Source organism: Branchiostoma floridae, chromosome 7 (assembly GCF_000003815.2).
Source record: "Branchiostoma floridae strain S238N-H82 chromosome 7, Bfl_VNyyK, whole genome shotgun sequence".
Classification (NCBI taxonomy): Eukaryota; Metazoa; Chordata; class Leptocardii; order Amphioxiformes; family Branchiostomatidae; genus Branchiostoma; species Branchiostoma floridae.
The window spans coordinates 5,004,616-5,024,109 of record NC_049985.1 but is presented as its reverse complement, the minus strand read 5'-3'; the positions used below and the strand labels follow the sequence as shown (position 1 = coordinate 5,024,109).

The window sequence follows — 19,494 nt, the reverse complement described above, 5'->3', positions numbered from 1 at the left end:
TTAGTACTCATTTACATGCTCGGGACAACTTAAATGATCCCTTTACCAGATTTTCAGGGGAGAAGATGGGGTTCAGTTTGAAAAAATAGATAAAAATACCCGCAAGTTACAACTAGATTATTACCTGCTTATCATTTTGATCATAAGTTTGTGCAGTTCCATACTCAGGACGGTTCCAATCCAGAGTGAAAGTCTTTATTTTTTGCCTTGTCATTAGGACTAAGCCATACACATATTAGGGGTGTCAAATTAGGATTTTAGTGTAAAAAGACAATGAAAAACTACTCTAAAAGTCATATTATGTCATACAACACAAATAGAGTTTATAAACTCTATCATATATATTTCTAATTGATTACGTTTTATAGACAATTATGAACTGTTGTAAAGGTCTTTGGAAAAGAACTCAAGGCACCCCCATAAGTAAGCTTGGATTGTCCTGTAGAAAAAGCGTGAAGAAGAACTCAGAAAATGGCCACCGCGATGGAAGTTGACCCGCCAGCGAGTACTTCTGGTGCCTCTAGCAAGCCCGCACAGAAACGTTTCGAGGTTAAGAAGGTGCGTAGGTATACCCGATAGACTTAAGGCTTCGTAGAGATGAATTTTTCGTTCAGATGAGTCACTTCTGGAGATAGCAGAAAGTCTTTGTCCATTCGCCCCCCTCCCCAACCTTTATCCTTGCTGCGTGTTCGCACAAAACAAGTTACAGTTGTATGATAGTTCTTCGCGCTATTTTGAGATAACTTGAGACTGCGTCACTGGCTTTTAACCAAGGACGTGCCGTACGTATCAACTAGATAGAGGATAGATAGTGTGTTATTGGTGGGACACATAATTTGTGTATATAAAAAATGCAGTTTGCCCATAGACATCATACTCATACTCATAGCAAACTTGTACTTTTCTTTTTGATCAGTCACTAAACCTATATGTTTACTTGCAGTGGAATGCTGTTGCACTATGGGCATGGGGTGAGTTTCATCAGATTCCTATTATCTGCTATAACTTTTTTTTTTCCCCTTTTTTTTCATTTTCCTGTACATGAGTTATCGTATGATATCAGAACAAACGCAAAAGTTTTATTCAAGCAACTGGATACATTTCGTATATGATCAGACATTTGATTTTGAAATCGCATCCACTATCTTTTGTCAGTGGATTCTCATCTCAGTCACTAATAAAAGAAAGAGGATTAGCTGCAAAGTCACTTAATTACTCAACACTTACTCAACAATTACTCAAGAAACATTCAAATCATACCCAAACCTTTGATGCAGTTATTTCACCATGTTGGTTTGCTCTCTTTAATTCACAATATACTACAGTGTTCAGTGTAATAATTTAATGGTCATGTTTTATCTCGCTGTGTTTTCTTTCTTTACTTCAGACATTGTTGTGGACAACTGTGCCATCTGCAGGAACCACATCATGGACCTTTGTGAGTAATGTCTAGAATACAATTTAATCTTAAATCCAAACTACTGTAGATCGAAAGTTTCTCACACAACATCTGTGCATTGCGACTGTTGTTTCACTGTCAACCTTGAACCTGACTCCTTTTCCCCTCTACCACAAAATTTAATCTGTAAAAACATCAGTTCATTTCAGTTCACTCTCGTAGATGTGACACCAGCGTCTCCACAGCGTGCAAACAGAAATCAATTTATGGCACTGAAGTATTATCAGCCAGTGTGATTGCCTTGTGTGCAGTTTTGTATCCACACCTAAGGCCACACCAATTTAATTTCTTGGTTCACGGATTTTTTCATAAAAAGTATGAAGCGAGAGGGCAAAATAAAAATAAAAATTGTAAAATAGTTGGGGTAAAGGTAACGGCTAATCCAAAACATAAAGAAAAAAAGTTTTCAGCTTGAAAAAAGTACAAAAACACTATTATTGTACAGTAACAGCACCTGTACCCACACTTTAAGGAGCTTATAATATAAAGGCCAATTTGCTACACCAGAAAGCTGGTGAATGGTTTCATTAATGGTGAAAATTTGCTGAGTGGTAATTTTTATTTTTATTTTTTTTCCCAAAAAATAGGAGCGAGCGAATCCGTGAACCAAGAAATTAAATTGGTGTGGCCTAATTTGCATGTTTTCATGGCTGTCAAATTTCATTACTTAAAATTCTGCTGTTTTTTTTTAAATTGCTTTATCTCATTTTCCACAATTTTCAGGCATTGAGTGTCAAGCCAACCAGGCGTCGGCTACCTCTGAGGAGTGCACAGTGGCTTGGGGAGTCTGCAATGTAAGAAGTCTCCTCATTGGCTGCTTTACTAGAGCAATTTTAGCATCCAAAACAAATAGAGGATTATTTAAGCAATCGGATAGTCAAAGTGTGTCTGTATCTATATCTGAATAGCCAGTGCGGCCTTCTGCGAAACACAACTTTTTTTTTTACCAATTCTGCTGGTACTAACTTATTTTTTGTAACTCAATGAAAGATTTTGAAATCATTGAATCTCTTGAATGAAAAATACTAGGTGATGATTCACTGCATGTTCGGCTCTTTTTTTAAGTATGGAACATTTCTCAGTACTACTGTAAATGCATTTAAGTTCGCGGGGATTTAATTTCGCGGTATCCCTTAAAAAAGGACTTTTCGCGGTGGATTTAAGTTCGCTGTAACACCATAGACTGCAATCTAATATCATGATAGAAAAATGTTCGCGGTGGTTTTAAATTCGCGGTGAAGTGGCCAACGCGAAAACCGCGAACATTGATCCATCGCGAACATTTCTGCATTTACAGTACTCTTATTCACTTTCCCCAGCATGCATTCCACTTTCACTGCATCTCCCGTTGGCTGAAGACACGACAGGTGTGTCCGCTGGACAACCGAGAGTGGGAGTTCCAGAAGTAAGTAGTACCCATAAGGCCCCTTTCTTGTACATCTAGCCATGTCTTTGACTCCTAGAGTGTTTCCCTTGTCATTCAGAAGTCTAGGGGTTCAGTTTGGTTGGGTCATGCCAAAGACTATGGTACAGAGTGCTTTCTCTGCTGAGAACTACATGTTGAACACACTATAAGTGGACTGTATTCGCCTTTGCGCCTCAAGGGCTACAAAAATGGACATGGAATGGATTTTACTACTTTTTATCTGTATCTGTACAGCAAGTATAACTGCCATTTGGCATAACACACCAGCTACAAAGGTAATGGTGTTGAAGTATTTTAATTGAAAGCTCCTGTCAAAATAACAGCTAGGGAGTTTCCAAAGAGCTTACATGGGAAGGCAGAAACTTGACCATCTATTCAACTCAGACCACAGTGGTGATATTCTACTAAAACTAACACACTATAGTACAGTCTTACATTAAATAAGAAGCCAAGCTAAACTGAGAGCTATTTGATGCAAATTTCTAATTCCTTCTTTCCTGCATATTTTTAGGTATGGACACTAGAGATGGGTCTATGGAGAAACATCTTTGAGTTGGAGGAAGGATGCTAGCAGTTGTTAGACAGTATATACTACATGTAAACTATATGTTTATGTACATACTCTTGAAGACCTCTGTCAGTTACACTGGTTAAAAAAAAAAAACTTGGGAGTTCCAAAAATAAAAAAGACAAAATGTTAGGAGAAACATACACTTTTTGCTACAGTTTTAGCCAAGGGTGAGAACAGACAGATGTATTGTGTATGCATGGGTGTCATGTTTGTTTTTTTGTTATTATGTATTGACTAATACTAGTAGTATGTTTTTGCTTAATCATATGTAAGTATTACGTACCTGCTGTTGTCAGCACCACAGTGATACAGATGAAAACTTGTAACAAGCAACATTGTTCATTTTGAAAGAAATAAAATGTTGATGAGGAGCATTACCACATTGCTGAATGTGTTTTGTCTGGACTGTGCAGTTACATACTTGTGCCCAAACAAAATAGTGTGATCAACTCAAGTGATACTGTGATTTGTCGAGGTGTCATTAACCAACAGTTGGAAAGTCTGGACACTTATAGAGTTTAGAATATTAGAACAGAAGTCTGTTTCATTGATAGTGAAGTAACCACGTTTAATAGCCTCACTGGTAGAGGTATTACGTCCAGTATAATAAGATTTCGTTTGCTCTAGCATCATCTGCTCTAGCGGTAATGGCATACTCACGTTCCTCATAGATTGTCAATTTTGACGTCGTAGAATTTTCATCAGGCTGTGATCATCAATCACCTACTAGCATCTAGGACAGTCTCTTCTGTATTACAAGACAGCAAAATTTTGTACAACCAAGGCTCATCTATTCCAAGAATACCTTCAGTTTGCGGTGCATGTGATCAGGCTAAAACTAGCTCAAGCTGACATAAGGTTCAGCAGCCTGGGTTTAGCCTGACTCTAGTCAGTGTTATGAGACTCCAAAAAAGGAAACAATCATACAACATAAAAAATGCAGGTGCATGTAGATCTACTAGACCAGCCTGTATTTATTTCATACTTCTCCTGGCCATACATTAGAAAGTTAGACTTTCAAAGAACTTGTGACACCAAAGTGCGACATTTCCTGATTCCACAGCAATTACTCAACAAACATAAATGTTTGAACAAGATATCCTTCTGATGTCATTGAAAATCAAATATTTTGGTGTCACAAGCACTTTCATAACAACTGATAGAGAAAACTGCATGTAAACCATCAGATCTAATTATAAAGATGCAGCCTAGGAAGCATATGCCAGGCAAATGCCACATAATACTGTACTTGGAAAAACACAATTATCGGCTGGGTTTGCACAGACGCTTATGAGTTCACCCAGCGACTTGGGATCAACTCTGAAAATGTGAGTACAGACCCAGCAGCAGTTCTAGCAAGAAGCATCAATACGTTGCACTGCTAGCAATTTGAAGACAATGTGTACCATCACCAATATAATGACTGTAACTAGCTACATGTACCATATATTTAAAAAAAAATCACTTCTACATAATAACATACAAATATACAATTATTGACATAATACAACTTTTGCAGAAATACAGTAGCAATATATTGTATGCAAAGTCAAGTCATTACTAAGTATAGGTCATTTTTGCGCATGAAAATTATTCTTGAAATGATCTGACCTGATCCAAACAATATTTTGAAGGCAAACAAATAATTTACTATATAGATTATTGATATTATATAAGGAATCTGCTGTACAGCAATTTGTAGATATGTCATAAATACCCGTCAGAACATGAACTTTTCAATATGGAAGCTAGGATATTAAGAATTGCTAATAAAGCAACTAAGAATAACATAATTTTTTTTTTTTTATGCACAGCTCAGCTGCTAGTTACGCCATGCTGATTTGATCATATGGATGACATCTACTGGGCACCCCAAAACTGATGCGAGCATGCAAAAAAGAATAGTTTTGACCACACAAAAGTGGGCTTCATTGTAAAATTCCAATTAGCCAGGAAGGTTTAACAAATGACTGAACACACAGAACATGGTATACTAAACAATCAGTTCTTCTCCTTTCCCATCTATTTCTTGGAAGACTTCACTGATAGGTGTCCTTTTTATGATTCTTTTAAATTTACAGCACACATTTATATTTGCTCAATGCTGCAGTGTGATTTTAAGTATGGTCCCAAACTGTTCTTTTTTAAACGGACCAAAATTGTGTTCAGATGTCATCCATGCAATGAAAATAGTTTGGCCTTAGTTCGAAAAAAAGCATATTGATCCCAATGCCATTTGATACACTTGGACAATAAACATCTTGTACTGAGCAAGAAGGAATGAATAATTAACAGCAAGTTATTGACTAAATTGCATAATGCCTATAATTACATGTACTTGCTTATGCCTCAGGGGTTTTCACCTTTGACATATTACCCACAATACACTTTGCTGCACATGAGAACTTAAAATCATGAACCTCCTTATTGGTGCTGATACACCTTGCATTTGATTGGCATCAATTGAATACTATTTACACATCGATAACTGCATTTAAGGAATCCATCATTCGTTTAGCTTCAACATCATGAAAGCTTTATCAGCACATGACTTGTTCTACTGTGATAAACATATGTTTATCACAGTAGAACAAGCAACATAGTTGTAGCAAAAGTGCAGAAAATGGCTAACAAATTATAATTGTAGATGACATTAAGTTGTGTCCAAACAAAGGTATATTTACAAACATTTGAGAACATAGATGAAGCAAATCACAAAACATATAAAACTTTATCAGATTGCATTGTTCAAGGTGCATTGTCCTTAAAATTATACAAGGCAAATTTACGAATAGTATGTTGGTTTGTGTGGACATAGCAAATGATATGTGTATTAATTTGGCTGTGAAGGACATGCAGCAAAGACTGCCCAGTGAGCTGGTGGCTATCAAAATGGCGTCAAAGACTATTGGACAAATTAGTTGATTGCCCAAAGGTCACGGAATTTCAACGTCACCAGGCAGTCGAGCATTTTTCACCTGAATATCAACTCTGTTACATTGAATGGGTCTCGGTCACATCAGCTGATCTCGGAAAATTGCTCAGTGAGCATGAGGACACCAGCCGTACTGCTGCCCAAAATACCCTTTAGAGATTGCAGACTCGTTATTGACGAATTTACCTCCGAGCAATGCCAGTTTTACCAAGGTAATTCTAATATAAACAAATTATCATTAATAATGTTTCAATGTTTTCTTATAACAGATACAAAGCAATACGAAATTTATCAGATGAGTGCACATCTGAATCAACAAACTTTCCCAGCTGCCTGCATGAATGTTTTCCACTTCAGATTTTGACACTGCCAACTTGAAAACTTGACAAATCTTAGTTATTTTAAGGCCACACCAATTCCATTTCTTGGTTCTCACGGTTTTTCTGACTTGACAAAAAAAAATACAAGGATCAAGAAAAATATGAATTAACCCAAAATTGGTCATGTTACGGCACCAGCATTTGAACTCCTTTGAAGTCCTTGTCTTCCTAGTTATCAATTGCTTTTCAATTTATATAGATGCATAAAATTTGAAAATACATTGTTTGAAACATTTTTTTATGGACTTCACCTTTAATATTAATACGACTTGTATGGAATTCATACAAATTTTACAAAATTAATTCAAACCTCTACTAAGAAAATACAAATTTTACAGAATTCTTATGATTCGCAACCAAGAAACATAACATTACGAATTCATACAAGTGTTTTACAGAATACACGCTCATCCGAATTCCACAACAAAATTTGCATGTTTCTTAGAAGTGGATCACATCAACTACGTAAACATCACATGTATTAGCACTTACAGTAAAACTCGTTTGAATTCCATAAAATTAGTAAAAATACTCATGCGCCCTGGAATAGAACATTTAAAATACATTGTATAACCAAATTAGTATAAATTTCCAAGAATACATTTTTCTGTCATCGTATCTTTTTGTACAAATCCACAGACCAGCTGAGTGCTTCATCTATTCATTAAATATATATATTAGGTGCATGCTTCTCTGTGTAGGCCACATTATAGCATTATAAATGATGACAATGATGGAACAATGCAAAATACAATTATTATTACTATATTGTTCTATACTGTTGGCCATGTTATATTAACAGGAAAGATTATGGTTTTTTAGAATGATCTGTATTACATGTACATACAACTATACTGTTGGCCATGTTATAGAAAAAGGAAAGATATTTTTTAGAATGATATGTATTACAAATTCTTTAATTGTATTTTTGTACACATCCAAGGATCTGAATGATTTATATATATATATATATATATATATATATATATATATATATATATATATATCAGATCTTTATTAATTAATTAAATACATATTGTTCGATTTGGTAAATAGTATCACTATATAATACTGCTGCCAATATTTGTGGTTTTAGTAAATGGACAGAATGTTTTCCAATGATATGTATTGCAGTCATAACAGTTAACAAAATTTTGCCCCCTTGATTTGAGTCATTATCTGCATCTGCACATGTATGTATCAGTGTTGGATTATTCGACGTATAAAATCTATCCGTCTTTTGGCAGAACACGCCAGTTCTGCAGGATGCAGGCACATGGTGGTGACTGGATACAGTACATCAGATCACTGTTAGTGTTACACCCCCTTTCCACTAGAAGCTGCAACTGCTGGGCAATCAAATGTTTGACAGATAGCTCAACAAAATTTCGGAGGTATAGAACAAAAATGTTTTCACATTTTGCACGTTTTGGTTGTCTTGTAACACAGATTTCTTTCACATTTCTTGTGTTTTGTCGTCTTTTAACAATTAATCTGGCAAATCTGCCAGAGTTTCAGCCCAGAACATGTCTTAGCACCAGTGCTAGGGTTTGACCCCTGATCTTCGACCTGAAACCAACGAACAAGGTCAATGCCCCTAACTTACAGGCTTTGTGTGCAACACGCAAGCAATGCTGTTCTTCCTGGGGATGCTATTATGCTGTCCACTTATAACTGGGCACACACCGGGTATTTACCTGTATACCAAGTAGCAGCTTGGGGTTAAATTATGCTTTTAAATCTTGCAGCATAAGCCAAGTATGAGATCAAGGGACTTGAAAATGGTCGCTGTACAGCGCTCAACAGTTGCCGTCTAGTGGAAAGAGCACACACAGTAGAAAGCACTCATTTATGCCAAAACTCGTTTTCATTTGTGACTTTGTCTAAGCAATTGGTCTAAGGCAGTTTTGTTGTTGTCGTTGCTGTTGTTGAAGCCAAGGGGATATCCAGCGGCGCAGTGAACGGGAAGGCGTCAGTCTTGTCCAGCTGATCACCCACACCGCGTGGACAGCACATGATGTCCGTCTTCACACTTTGGTCCAGCTCTGTCAGAAGAGTCAGGTCCTGATCTTTTCCCTTTAGCTTCTGTACCCAAGGAAGCAAGAACAATCTGTAAGCCCAGTCTCAAGCTAAAAAATTAAGAACACAACAGAGAATTTGCCAACAGTCTAATCCCCCTCAACATAACTTAATGGCAACTATCTGTAAGCTACAGGATTTGGGCCTTCCTAATATAGCTAGCATTAGCAACTTACATGTACATTTGATTGTTCTCAAGGTCAACATTATGGCATGTTGCGGACTGTTTTAGTTTTCTGTTATGCACCAGTTTCTGCCAATTTTTTGACTTCCTAACGGAGATCTCATTGGTGGTTGTATTTTCAAAGGGTTCCCCCGACTTGTCCACAAGGAGGGCAAGGGTCACTGTTACAGCCCTGGACAGCAAGAGTTAGGGTGAGCTTAAGTAAACCGATTTACCAAGAATTTGCTACAAGATCAACCAACCTACGTACCTGAAGCTTCATAATGCATTTGTTCAAGTCCAGCTGGTTCTGAACTAACTGCATTTCCCGCTTGTACTGCTGCACCTGCTGGGACAGCTGCCTCTGCTGCTTGGCAAGCTGCTGGTTGATCCGGTACTCCTCTGTCATTGGACACTGGGAGGAGGGAGTCAGGCTGGCTTGTAGCACAGGCTGGGCATCCTCTGATGGACTGGTGAAGACTCCCAAAGGATCTGGAACAAGTTAGGTTCAATGATGATTGTATAGGTGTGACTGTTTGTTTGTTTGGGTCGGCATGTGAGAGTGTTCATACTTACTTGAATTCACTGTCAATGGAGCAGGGTTGAAGCCAGCCTGAAATTATTTTCCGTCCCCTTGATTTTGAATCCGAAGGAACAAGACGTTGAGCCGAAGGCATAACGTTATTAAGGGGATCCCCTGAAAAATTTTGAAATCTAGATCCTTTGAAACCCTATTTCCTGCATTTTGAGGTGTTTACCTGGCTTTACCTGGAAAGCTTAGCATGTCTAACCACCCTATGCTTGGGTAGCTAAACCCCATTTGAAAATCAATCAAAACCAATCTAAATATCATCATGATATCAACATACCAGCGAGGGGTTGTAGGTCTACTGGTCCATTGGAAGATACCATGGCCCTTGCCTGAGTGGGGTGCACCACTGCTACGGAGGGGTGTCGAGATGTTAGTTGTCCTTCGTGCTCTCCTGCACTGAGACTTCCCAACATTTCCTGTTCAGAGGAAGTACAAGCAACCTCCTCCTGGGTACCGTTGATGAAGCCACCGTCCATGTGACCATTGTGATGCATGGAATCTGAATTTGCTGTCATAGAAGAGACAGGAGATGTTTGGCTCTCTATCAACTGTCTCAGCAAACTGTCAGCAACTGTCGTCTGCAATGTGGCATTCTGTCCACCAGGGCTGGTGTACGTGGAACTATGCGAGGGAAAGTGACTGGGTGTCAGGCAATCGCTCATCGTACCGGACGGCGTTTGAGGACTGCTTCCGCCACTCGAATCCGATTTGGAAAAGCTGAGTGGAGAATTAGAGCTGGAAGTGTCAAACGGTGCTTGCTGTGCAGGGGAGGTCTCTGGTGATGGCCATACGACCGTTTCGAGACAGCCAGTGTTGTTCTGGAAATGGGATTTTTCGCCCACGGGCACCTCTGATGACAGATTCATAATCTTGAGAGGGCAGAGTCCAAATTTATCATCAGGCAATTCCAGTTTAGCACTGCTTACTGCCATATGGCTTATGACAGGGCAGTTTGAAGACACTGGTGAGAGAGACTCCTCCTTTGTGTTGGTGTTTATTTCTCCTGGAAGTGACAAGGTTTGTTTTGCCGCCATCATACTTCTGTAATCCTTGTCCTGTTTCTTCCATCTCAGCCTGCCTTCCTTCTCACTGGAGAAAAAGAGAGGGGTGCTTGAGTACACTGTAATTTCAGGTGTGCCAAAAAGTTGCTCAAGCAATATGATATGGTTTTGAAATGGGTCAGACGTTTCAACTAGCATCCACTAGTTTTCATCAGTGACACTGAAGTGATCTGGAACAAACTGGTATTTTATACCCTAACTATGAATGAAGACAACTTTAGATGTCCAGATCACTTCAGTGTCACTGACGAAAACTAGTGGATGCTAGTTGAAACTAACGTTTTCCAAAATCAGTTTCCAGTTGCTTGAGTAACTGCTTATTGGCATATCTTATTACCTGGATGTCTAATCTTCATTGATGTAATTTCAGTTATTTTGCAGGGATTGGACCTTGGTAGAAGGGGTGTTTGTTGTGTTGAAACAATTCTGTAGCACAGAAATCAAACTTTGGAAATGCATGATTATTCACATGATTTTGCAGTGGAGAGGTTACCGCAAAATTAAAACTGCAGCAAACATTTAAAGGGGTATTCCTCTCCAGACAGGACTGTTATTTTCCGATAGATATTAATTGTAGGAAGTGACAAATGTATGCTACATACCATTATACGATAGAGAACCCATTAGCCCCACGCGCATCAAAAAGCATTCAGCCTTCTACAAAACTCCCCAAGTACCCTCTAATTAAATCAAATCAATCTTAGCCTATGGCTGAATACAATGTGCCTGACAACGCTTGACTTAAGTTAGGATTCAAAGATAATTTCAGGGGCGCTAAGAAAAACACGGCTTGATATGTGTTCTTTGATATCTTGTGAACAATTGACCTTCTTGGTGTGCTTAGCCCCACATTTATGCCGAAAATATTCACGACAAAGCAAGTGTCTACACGTATAGGGAATACATGGGTAGGGTCTGCATGGGTTTAGTGAGTGTCATATAGTTTTACAAACAAACGTTGCGTAATTTGCCACAACTGGAATTCCACAAAAGGTCGGCTGATCATGTACATGTATTCATTGATACATTATCTATTGGAAAGTAACACTCCCTTCTTAAGTGGAATGCCCTTTTAAAGTAAATACCTGAGTACACTGAAGAAGCTGAGGAAACCCTTGGGACGACTGGTCCACCTGTCCTTGATGACATAGGTGATGCTGTGGCAGTAGCCCAGATGCATCCTCCTCTTAATTCTGAACACGGTGCTTGTCTGACACGTGTCATAGACTATAAGAAAGAAGAGGTTTTTGTTATGAATGACAAAGATAACAATTGAGATAGTAAATCAAACAAAAAGTGAAGTAAACTGTTCATCCACTTTTAGCACACTGAAGAGCTAATTTTTCTCTGATGGTGATGGAGAAGAAAGACACAGTGACTAAGTACAGTATTTACAGGTTCTTTGCACTGGGAAAATTCTCCTAGCTCTTTTTGGTAAGTGGGTCAAAGCTTTAAAAATACCCTTTCTTAAGGACTGCAAACCTTTCTAGTAGTGTACACGTCGGGTGAACAACAACAGCCGGGACTCAAAGTCTCGAACTCTCTCATCCAGAGTACGTTGATGAAGGTTAGACATCAAGGTTAAAAATATATGCCAAATAGCACTTACTCATTAAGCAACTGGACCAGATACTTACTGACACTGTGGGCATGCGAGACATACTTCAGATCCTCTTTGTCGACTTGTTCATAGACTGAGCCTTTCTGTATCTCCGTAGCCAGGGCTCCAAACTTAAACATTCTGGAATGCAGAAGACATCAAGTCTCAACAATGCTTCAGAATCTATCAGCTATTACCCAGTGTTTTAGCCAGCCTGAATTTTTTTTCCGTCCCCTGGATTTTGAATGTAAATCCTGTCGAAGGCCTAACAATCCTATGTGCTCCTTGGGAAAATGTTAAAATCTAGACCCTCTGAAATTCTATTTCCTTTATTTTGAGGGGCAAATTTTGCTGGTGGACTCAGACTTGGTTCAATTGATATCTTTACTTTTGTCCGTCACAGAGGACGGAATGGACAAAATTTGTGTCCGTCCCCAGCAAGAAAATTCCGTCAAAGGACCGAAGGACAAGCACTGGCTAGATCTAGAACTATGCTATTATCATAACGGTAAGTGTAGTTGTCGTATGGAACAAGAACAACACAACTTCCCACCTCTGGTCTGCAAACTCACAGACTCCCTGCAGGTTGTGTAAGATGATGACTTCATTTTCCCTGGAGAAGAAGGATGACATCTCCTTAAACACGGACTCCATGTAGGGTCGTACCACCGCCACCAGCACCAGAGGGGGCAGGAGCTTTCCTGTAGGACAAGCAAAATCACACCATTCAGACATCTACCTATTATACACTGTTATCATAACTTGAATAAAAGAAGGCGCCAACAGCATGCGGCCATCAGCAAAGAAGCTCCTTGAATTGAACTCTGGACTTAACATTAATAAGTGCTAAGTTGTAACATTAAGTTTATGTATTCTATATTGTACATTTATATGTATTGCAGTCTCCATTGCCGTTTAGTTCTTTTGCATAGAGTTATAGTCTGTATAGACTGACTGACGGTAGTAGATTAGTATCATAAATTGAGCAATATACTCTCACAATTCTGGACCTGGCAAGTTTCAGCTGAACCCACCTTCCCCGTCACTGTCGTCCACCAGTGGCTGGGTGTGTCCCTTGAAGTGAGCAAACTTGTAGCTGAAGAAGCCTGCCTTGTTGGTGGTGTTACGGCACACCACTCGCACACAGAACGACAGGTTGCCATCGGATGAGCTTAAGGAAACTGGTAAAAAAGTACCAAAGTATCATTCGTAAGGTCACAATGTCAATCATACAGGTAGTCAAGTTTTCATATTGTTTTCGTGGGGAAAAGGTTAACCTAAAGGACAGAGAATGGCTGTCTCCAACTTAACTCAACTTTTTTCCATCCCACTCACTGTTTGGGAGCCCATTTTATTGGTTTTTATTGTGGAATTTGTCGTTTTATGCTTTAAAAATAAATCTCTTGACAGCCCGACTGAGCCTCATGTGGGAAATGGGACCCTAGCATTTCTAAGCTTTATGCTCCATATGGTGAAATGAATCAGGGTAGAGTTGTAGTGTATTTTAGAGATGAAGTTCTCACCTGGCTCTCCCTCCTGGCCCTGGTGAAAAGGCTGCAGCAGTGGTACATGTTCATACAGGATGTGAAGGTCCTCCGGGTGAACCAGGGCCTGGACGGTGCGACCTGTGATCTGATTCTACAGGTCAGGGAAAGAATCACAGTTAGAACCTGCAGATACCTATTTTCTTCAGAAAAGAAATACACATTCAATGGCCATTATACCATACTGAGGTCTAGTATCACATAGGCTTCCATTGATAAGTCAGTGTCAGCCATTCAGCGATCCGACCTATGGTCGGACTGGTATCTTGTGTGATACGGAATACACTGTGTTGTATTCTATGTTTATTACTTTCAGTGCTCAACATGCCTAGTAATGCCAATTACTTCCCTCATGGAAGACAAGTCTGAGTGGAGAAGAAGGATCCATTGCGACCCGTGAAGGCATCTCTGATGTCAAGGTTCAAGGTTCAACGCTGATTACTTAAGGTTCCGGGTCGGAGTTCAAATCTGACCGGAGTTGGCGGAAGGGTGGTGTAATAGGCCGGAAGTGCGCTGTTGTCTCCCTAACTTTTGCTCCCTATTGCTTGGTGATCGTTATAGCTGAGCATAGATTTCTCGTATTTTCTGAAAAGCCCGTGGGTTGTATTGTTTTTGTGCGAGGAGTAGTTATCACATGGAATTTTTTTATTTTCATTTTACACAAACACGAAGAATTTAGCTTCTCTACCACGTAGGCCGTTATCCTGGGAAAATTCCAAGCAGCTTCGATCAAAAAAGTGTTAAAAAATGATAGTTTTCGGGTCGAAAATTAAAATTTTACTACATATTCTAACCAAAATAAAGAGGCAACAGACGGTACCAATAGGTTTGTCGGAAAGAGGCAGTAAACGGCTTTCCGCCATATTGATTAAGTTTCGCGTCCTACGTTTACTAGCGGAACTGTAGCCCTTCGGCCTGAGGCTGCCCGCCAACCTCCGAAATCGTAAAAGAAACTCCGGTCCGATACCAGAACTGCAGACACACACCAAGACAAACAAACACACTGATTACAATACCCCACTTTCACAAAGGTGACACTAAGGGGGAGCATGACTTGCCTGGGGAATGCCGAGGTAATAATTGACAGACTCGTGCAGATGGAGGATGGTTCCTCGCTTGTCTACCACCAGCAGGAAGCCGTTATTGCTCTGGAATCGGAGACACAAGAAACAAGAAAATTTTAGGACGTTTTACAATTGACACAACACCTAAAACTTTATACCTACAGCCTTAGAGCCTATACTGTTGTTATTTGATATTCCCTGATTCGTATATACCATATGAGTTACCATGCCAACTTATAAGTAAATTCAGGACATTATATAATCAACGTAACAACCAAAACTTTACTCCTGGTGGTCCCATTGCAGTCATTTTCTCTAAATACTCCTGTGCGCCCTTTCCTAGCTCCGCCCCTTAGTCTCGTTCCTTCCCCACATGACCGGTTGCCTTCCACTGGCCCCTCTCATAATATTCCCTTATTCCCTAACCCTAATTTGAGTTATCATACAAACTTTGACAATGCTATAACCATTTCTATTAACAGAGGTTCTGATTTGATGGTGACGTCTATTCCTAGCTAACAATATTAGGTCATGCAGATTTATTGCAATATCAATGTTTACCTCCAGGAGGAGCTTCTGCAGCTGTTCCTCTGTCATCCATGACGGCCAATGAGCCTTGCTGGATTCATCATCAGAGTTGATCAGGTCTGCACACAAGGAGAATGAATCTTTATAAGAACAGCAACAACCAAACAATACTATTTATGTTTGCAGATTTTCCATTTCATGGTAGGACTAGGATGGGAAAGAAGGCATTTGAGGTTCAAACAGCCATATATAATAATGTGATGCCAGACTGAACATGCCAAAAAGGTCTGGACCATTTGGAATGGTCATTGGTGGTGAACCCCACTGTTGAATATGGAAGGGTCACCAAGAATATAAAATCACTGACAATATTTCAAGATTTACAGCCTTTGCCCCTGAGGCTTTGCCTACTCTTCAAGCAGAGGTTAGGCTTTGGCAGTTTTTTAAACGTTTTAGGCGTTTTTATCTGGCTTTCTGATAATAATAAAAAAACTGGATACTACTAGTACTACTTTCTACTTTGTAATGTTTTCTTTATGTCTCGCAGTCAAGGCCAAAGCACAAAAAAAACAGCAGAGTAGCATTGCCAAAAAGAGACAAAGAAAGCAGATGTAAAACTTACATTTTTGGACTTTGAGATAGTTGACAGCCAGGCGCAGTACGTCACATTTGTCCAGCTTCTTGTCCGGAGTGTTGGCCAGCGGGAGGAGGGTGGACAGCTGGGAGATGAAGCTGGTCAGTTTGTCTCTCCGGTTCTTCTCCGCGAGGCTGCGGATCTTCCTGTGTACCAGAAGATATAACTCCTGTCGCTAAAATGAACTACTGTAAATGCATTTAAGTTCGCGGGGATTTAATTTCGCGTTAGCGGGAAAATGGAGTTTTCGCGGTGGTTTTAAGTTCGCAGTAGCCCCATAGACTAAGACTAAGCTATGGAAAAATGTTCGCGATGGTTTTAAGTTCGCGGTGAAGCGGCCACCGCAAAAACCGCGAACATTAATCCACCACAAAAGTTTCTGCATTTACAGTATTTTACTTGCTAATGTAAACATCTCATTCTTCATTGATGCAATATTCAGAGTATTTGTGAATTTCTTAATGCCATAGCCCTAGTCATCACAAATGATAACGATCCTCTCCCTCTATGTGAGTAAACAGTCATACACTGCAAAAATCAGATATAAAAGAGTAGCCTGTCTTTACAAGTTTACACAATCTCTCGCAGGTTGGGGTTAATGACCCCCTCCTTCTCTAGTGGCTGAGTAACTGCAGGGTTGTCCACTAGGAGCGCGATTTTAGTCAGGCTAGATTAAAAGTATTTTGAGCTGTCTTTGTCAAAACATGCGTTCTGTTGCATGTTGACTGTACTAGTAGGAAGGTAAACATTTATCCCAACAACATACCAGTATGACGGAGAATATGTCTACCTTGATATTGCGCACCGGTGGATTTCCCATAATTCGCAGGAAAAGCTATCCCTCATTTCGTGATATTCAGACATACCGATGTGGCCACATTTTATGTAAATACATGTACCCCAAATTAATGACAGCAATAAAATTGTGGGAAACACTCATGACATGCTTGAGTAACTGCTACTTGGACTATCTTATTACCTGGATATCTAACCTTCGTTGCATCCTCCTTACCTGAATGTGGCAAATGTAAAACCTTAATCACTGTGTCTACCTATCCCCACGGGACGGGTTCAAAGGTTGGAATGTTGTTGTTTATCTTCCCTTAGTTAGGCTGAGGTTTTTAGCTTTACAACTGGATTCATTTTAGCTGATTTCTTGCATGTAGTAAATCATTCACAACCATTTGGGATGTCAAAAGGACTGAAGCAAAATTAATGCAGGTAAAAATTATTCCTGATTACACTTCCAAGTCAAAACAAACAAGGAAGTAAGAGCACAGACTATTGTTATCTTTATTTGTTTGCTATAATGACGATGCAAAAACCTGGCTGGTAAAAAAAAGGTAAGCAATGTTGTTGCTGAACTGCGTCACTGCCTTAGGCTATGACATCATACCTGACCCCACCTTGACCTGAAGAATGACATCATCAAAGGAAATATATTTGTCAACATCCTATAGCTATACACACCTGTTGACTTTCCCATATGTAGAAAATTAATATGTCTCTATCTCTTTCTATATGATATGTGCAATACTCCCACGACAATTTAAAAATCCACTTGTACGATTCCTGTCACTAGTACCTTTTAGAGGAGGTTGAGTTCGAGTCGGGAGAAGGTTGTCCGTTGACGGCAGGGGAGTCCGCGGGACTACTAACAGCAGAAGCGGCCCTCCTGACGGCACCTTTTCTCGATTTCGAAACAGGTCCGTCGCGGTGGTTGGCATCCTCCTCGCTATCGCTGCAGCAGAATACATACAAAATTAATACAATATCAGCTACATAAACGTGTGAAAGATAGGTTACACCGCAAATAAATTGTTTTTATTTACATCACTGCATTATCATGTTACAGTTACGCTGCGTACAAGTTTACGTGCAGGACGCCGTACCGTGCATGGCGGCCCACAGCTGTGTCTGCTCGGCGCTTCATCTTCCCCCGCTCGCGGTGATGTTCCGCCGCCGCCCTGGCTCCCTCCGACCCGAAGGATCTATGCCACTTGCAGTCAACCAGAAAAACATAAAAGTGTTTGATTTGAGGGGGAGGGGAGTGGGCGGTAACAAGCTGAGGCTTCTAGTAAATTCTCCAAGTGAGGATATGACTATGAGTAGGGCAGTAGTCCGACCTGTGTTTACGTAATACCTCACGTGATGTTTCACCTTTCACCTCTCGATATCAAATCTTGATCCCAGGGTACTGTGTACATAACACCCTGGGCACAAGATCTACAGGATTTGTTACTGAGGTAAAGCTGTGTAATTTACAAAATAATGAAACAAAAGGTGGTATTTGCAAGTAAATGCATAAAATTTACCCTTCTCATGGTCTAGCCTTGTTCCTAGCCTAGCGTTGACAATGACTAAAGACATCATGTCTCAGGGCTCGAAATTCAATTTTGGGATTAGGTGCACTGGTGCACCCAGCTTAAAAAATTGGGTGCACCCAAAAAAAAATTGGGTGCACCCAAAAAAAAATTTGGGTGCACCACTTAAATTTAAGTAGAAAGTCAGACAAAAATAATAACAAAACTTAGTTACAAGCTAACAAATTCTTAAACAAGTACAATTACAGACATTTTTATCATCTTTCTAACACTTAGATGTCAAGAATATGATGTATACTAGTATATCTTTACATATAAACCTTAGCAAATATTGAGGTGCACCCTGTGCACCCACTGAAAATAATTGGGTGCACAGTTCCAATTTTGGGTGCACCTGGGTGCACATATGCACCCAGTATTTCTAGACCAAGGAGGTTGTCTAGACATGATGACCTTGATGATATCTTATGTTAACCTCATTGGTTTAACCAATATATATATACAAACAAATATATATATATATATATATATATATATATATATATTTATATGCTGACCCGCTCATATATATATATATATATATATATATTTGTGACATACAATCCGATATTGTAAGTGTATGTTTATGCACATGTGTAGTGCTATACAGGCACTCACATACACACATTTGACCAGAAAACCGGGCCAGCGCCTGTGGGAGTGCCAAAGAGACAGTGACAAAGTGTTTTTCTCTATCTCTAATTCTCTGTCCTTTTTTCAATGAACAAAAAAAAATTAAAAAAACACAAACACATAAACACACATACAGATATACATAGATTGCGAGTACAAAACCCACACCCCCGGGTCTTCATCTCTGCGTCTTCAGGTTTTCTGGCTCTCTCAGACACCCGACAAGATAAAAAAATCTCGAGCTAACATCCGCATGTGTGTGTGGATATGTGGGTCTTGTGTTTTTGTTTTACGGTCAAATAAACATCTCCAAATCTCCACACATATATAAGGTGGCAGAGCGAGACACACACACATTGTCAGAGTGTCCCTATCTCTCTGTCTCTCTGACATAGAAATATAGAAATATAACTAGAGAATTTTGTCACTATGATTGGGTGATTATGTACGGGGGCACACTAA

The 19,494-nt window shown here is 39.6% G+C and overlaps 2 protein-coding genes across 2 annotated transcripts; one reads left to right on the top strand and one right to left on the bottom strand.

Moving 5' to 3' along the window:
- Nucleotides 1-369: 369 nt before the first annotated feature.
- On the top strand, nt 370-3,833 carry LOC118419573 (RING-box protein 1). Its single transcript, XM_035826019.1, has 6 exons — nt 370-558; nt 944-971; nt 1,388-1,438; nt 2,183-2,253; nt 2,779-2,864; nt 3,397-3,833. Exons 1-6 carry the CDS (start codon nt 472-474, stop codon nt 3,407-3,409), a joined length of 336 nt encoding a protein of 111 aa, XP_035681912.1. The 5' UTR covers nt 370-471; the 3' UTR covers nt 3,410-3,833.
- A 4,834-nt stretch (nt 3,834-8,667) lies between these two features.
- Nucleotides 8,668-18,241, bottom strand: LOC118419537 (circadian locomoter output cycles protein kaput-like). The gene is made up of 13 exons (XM_035825969.1): nt 17,929-18,241; nt 17,622-17,777; nt 16,025-16,182; nt 15,436-15,521; nt 14,869-14,958; nt 13,790-13,904; nt 13,301-13,447; nt 12,820-12,967; nt 12,304-12,407; nt 11,752-11,893; nt 9,883-10,694; nt 9,285-9,505; nt 8,668-8,856 (listed from the first exon to the last, which is right to left on the bottom strand). Exons 1-13 carry the CDS (start codon nt 17,967-17,969, stop codon nt 8,668-8,670), a joined length of 2,409 nt encoding a protein of 802 aa, XP_035681862.1. The 5' UTR covers nt 17,970-18,241.
- Between the last annotated feature and the right edge of the window lie 1,253 nt (nt 18,242-19,494).

Excerpts from the sequence above, each read along its gene's own strand:
- LOC118419573 (XM_035826019.1), top strand. The coding sequence starts at position 472 with ATGGCCACCGCGATGGAAGTTGACCCGCCAGCGAGTACTTCTGGTGCC. Across the intron at positions 1,439-2,182 it reads GAACCACATCATGGACCTTT|GCATTGAGTGTCAAGCCAAC; the intron begins GTGAGTAATGTC and ends CACAATTTTCAG. Across the intron at positions 2,254-2,778 it reads TGGCTTGGGGAGTCTGCAAT|CATGCATTCCACTTTCACTG; the intron begins GTAAGAAGTCTC and ends CACTTTCCCCAG.
- LOC118419537 (XM_035825969.1), bottom strand. The coding sequence starts at position 17,969 with ATGAAGCGCCGAGCAGACACAGCTGTGGGCCGCCATGCACG. Across the intron at positions 11,894-12,303 it reads CTCGCATGCCCACAGTGTCA|TCTATGACACGTGTCAGACA; the intron begins GTAAGTATCTGG and ends TCTTTCTTATAG. Across the intron at positions 8,857-9,284 it reads AATGCATTATGAAGCTTCAG|AAGCTAAAGGGAAAAGATCA; the intron begins GTACGTAGGTTG and ends CCTTGGGTACAG.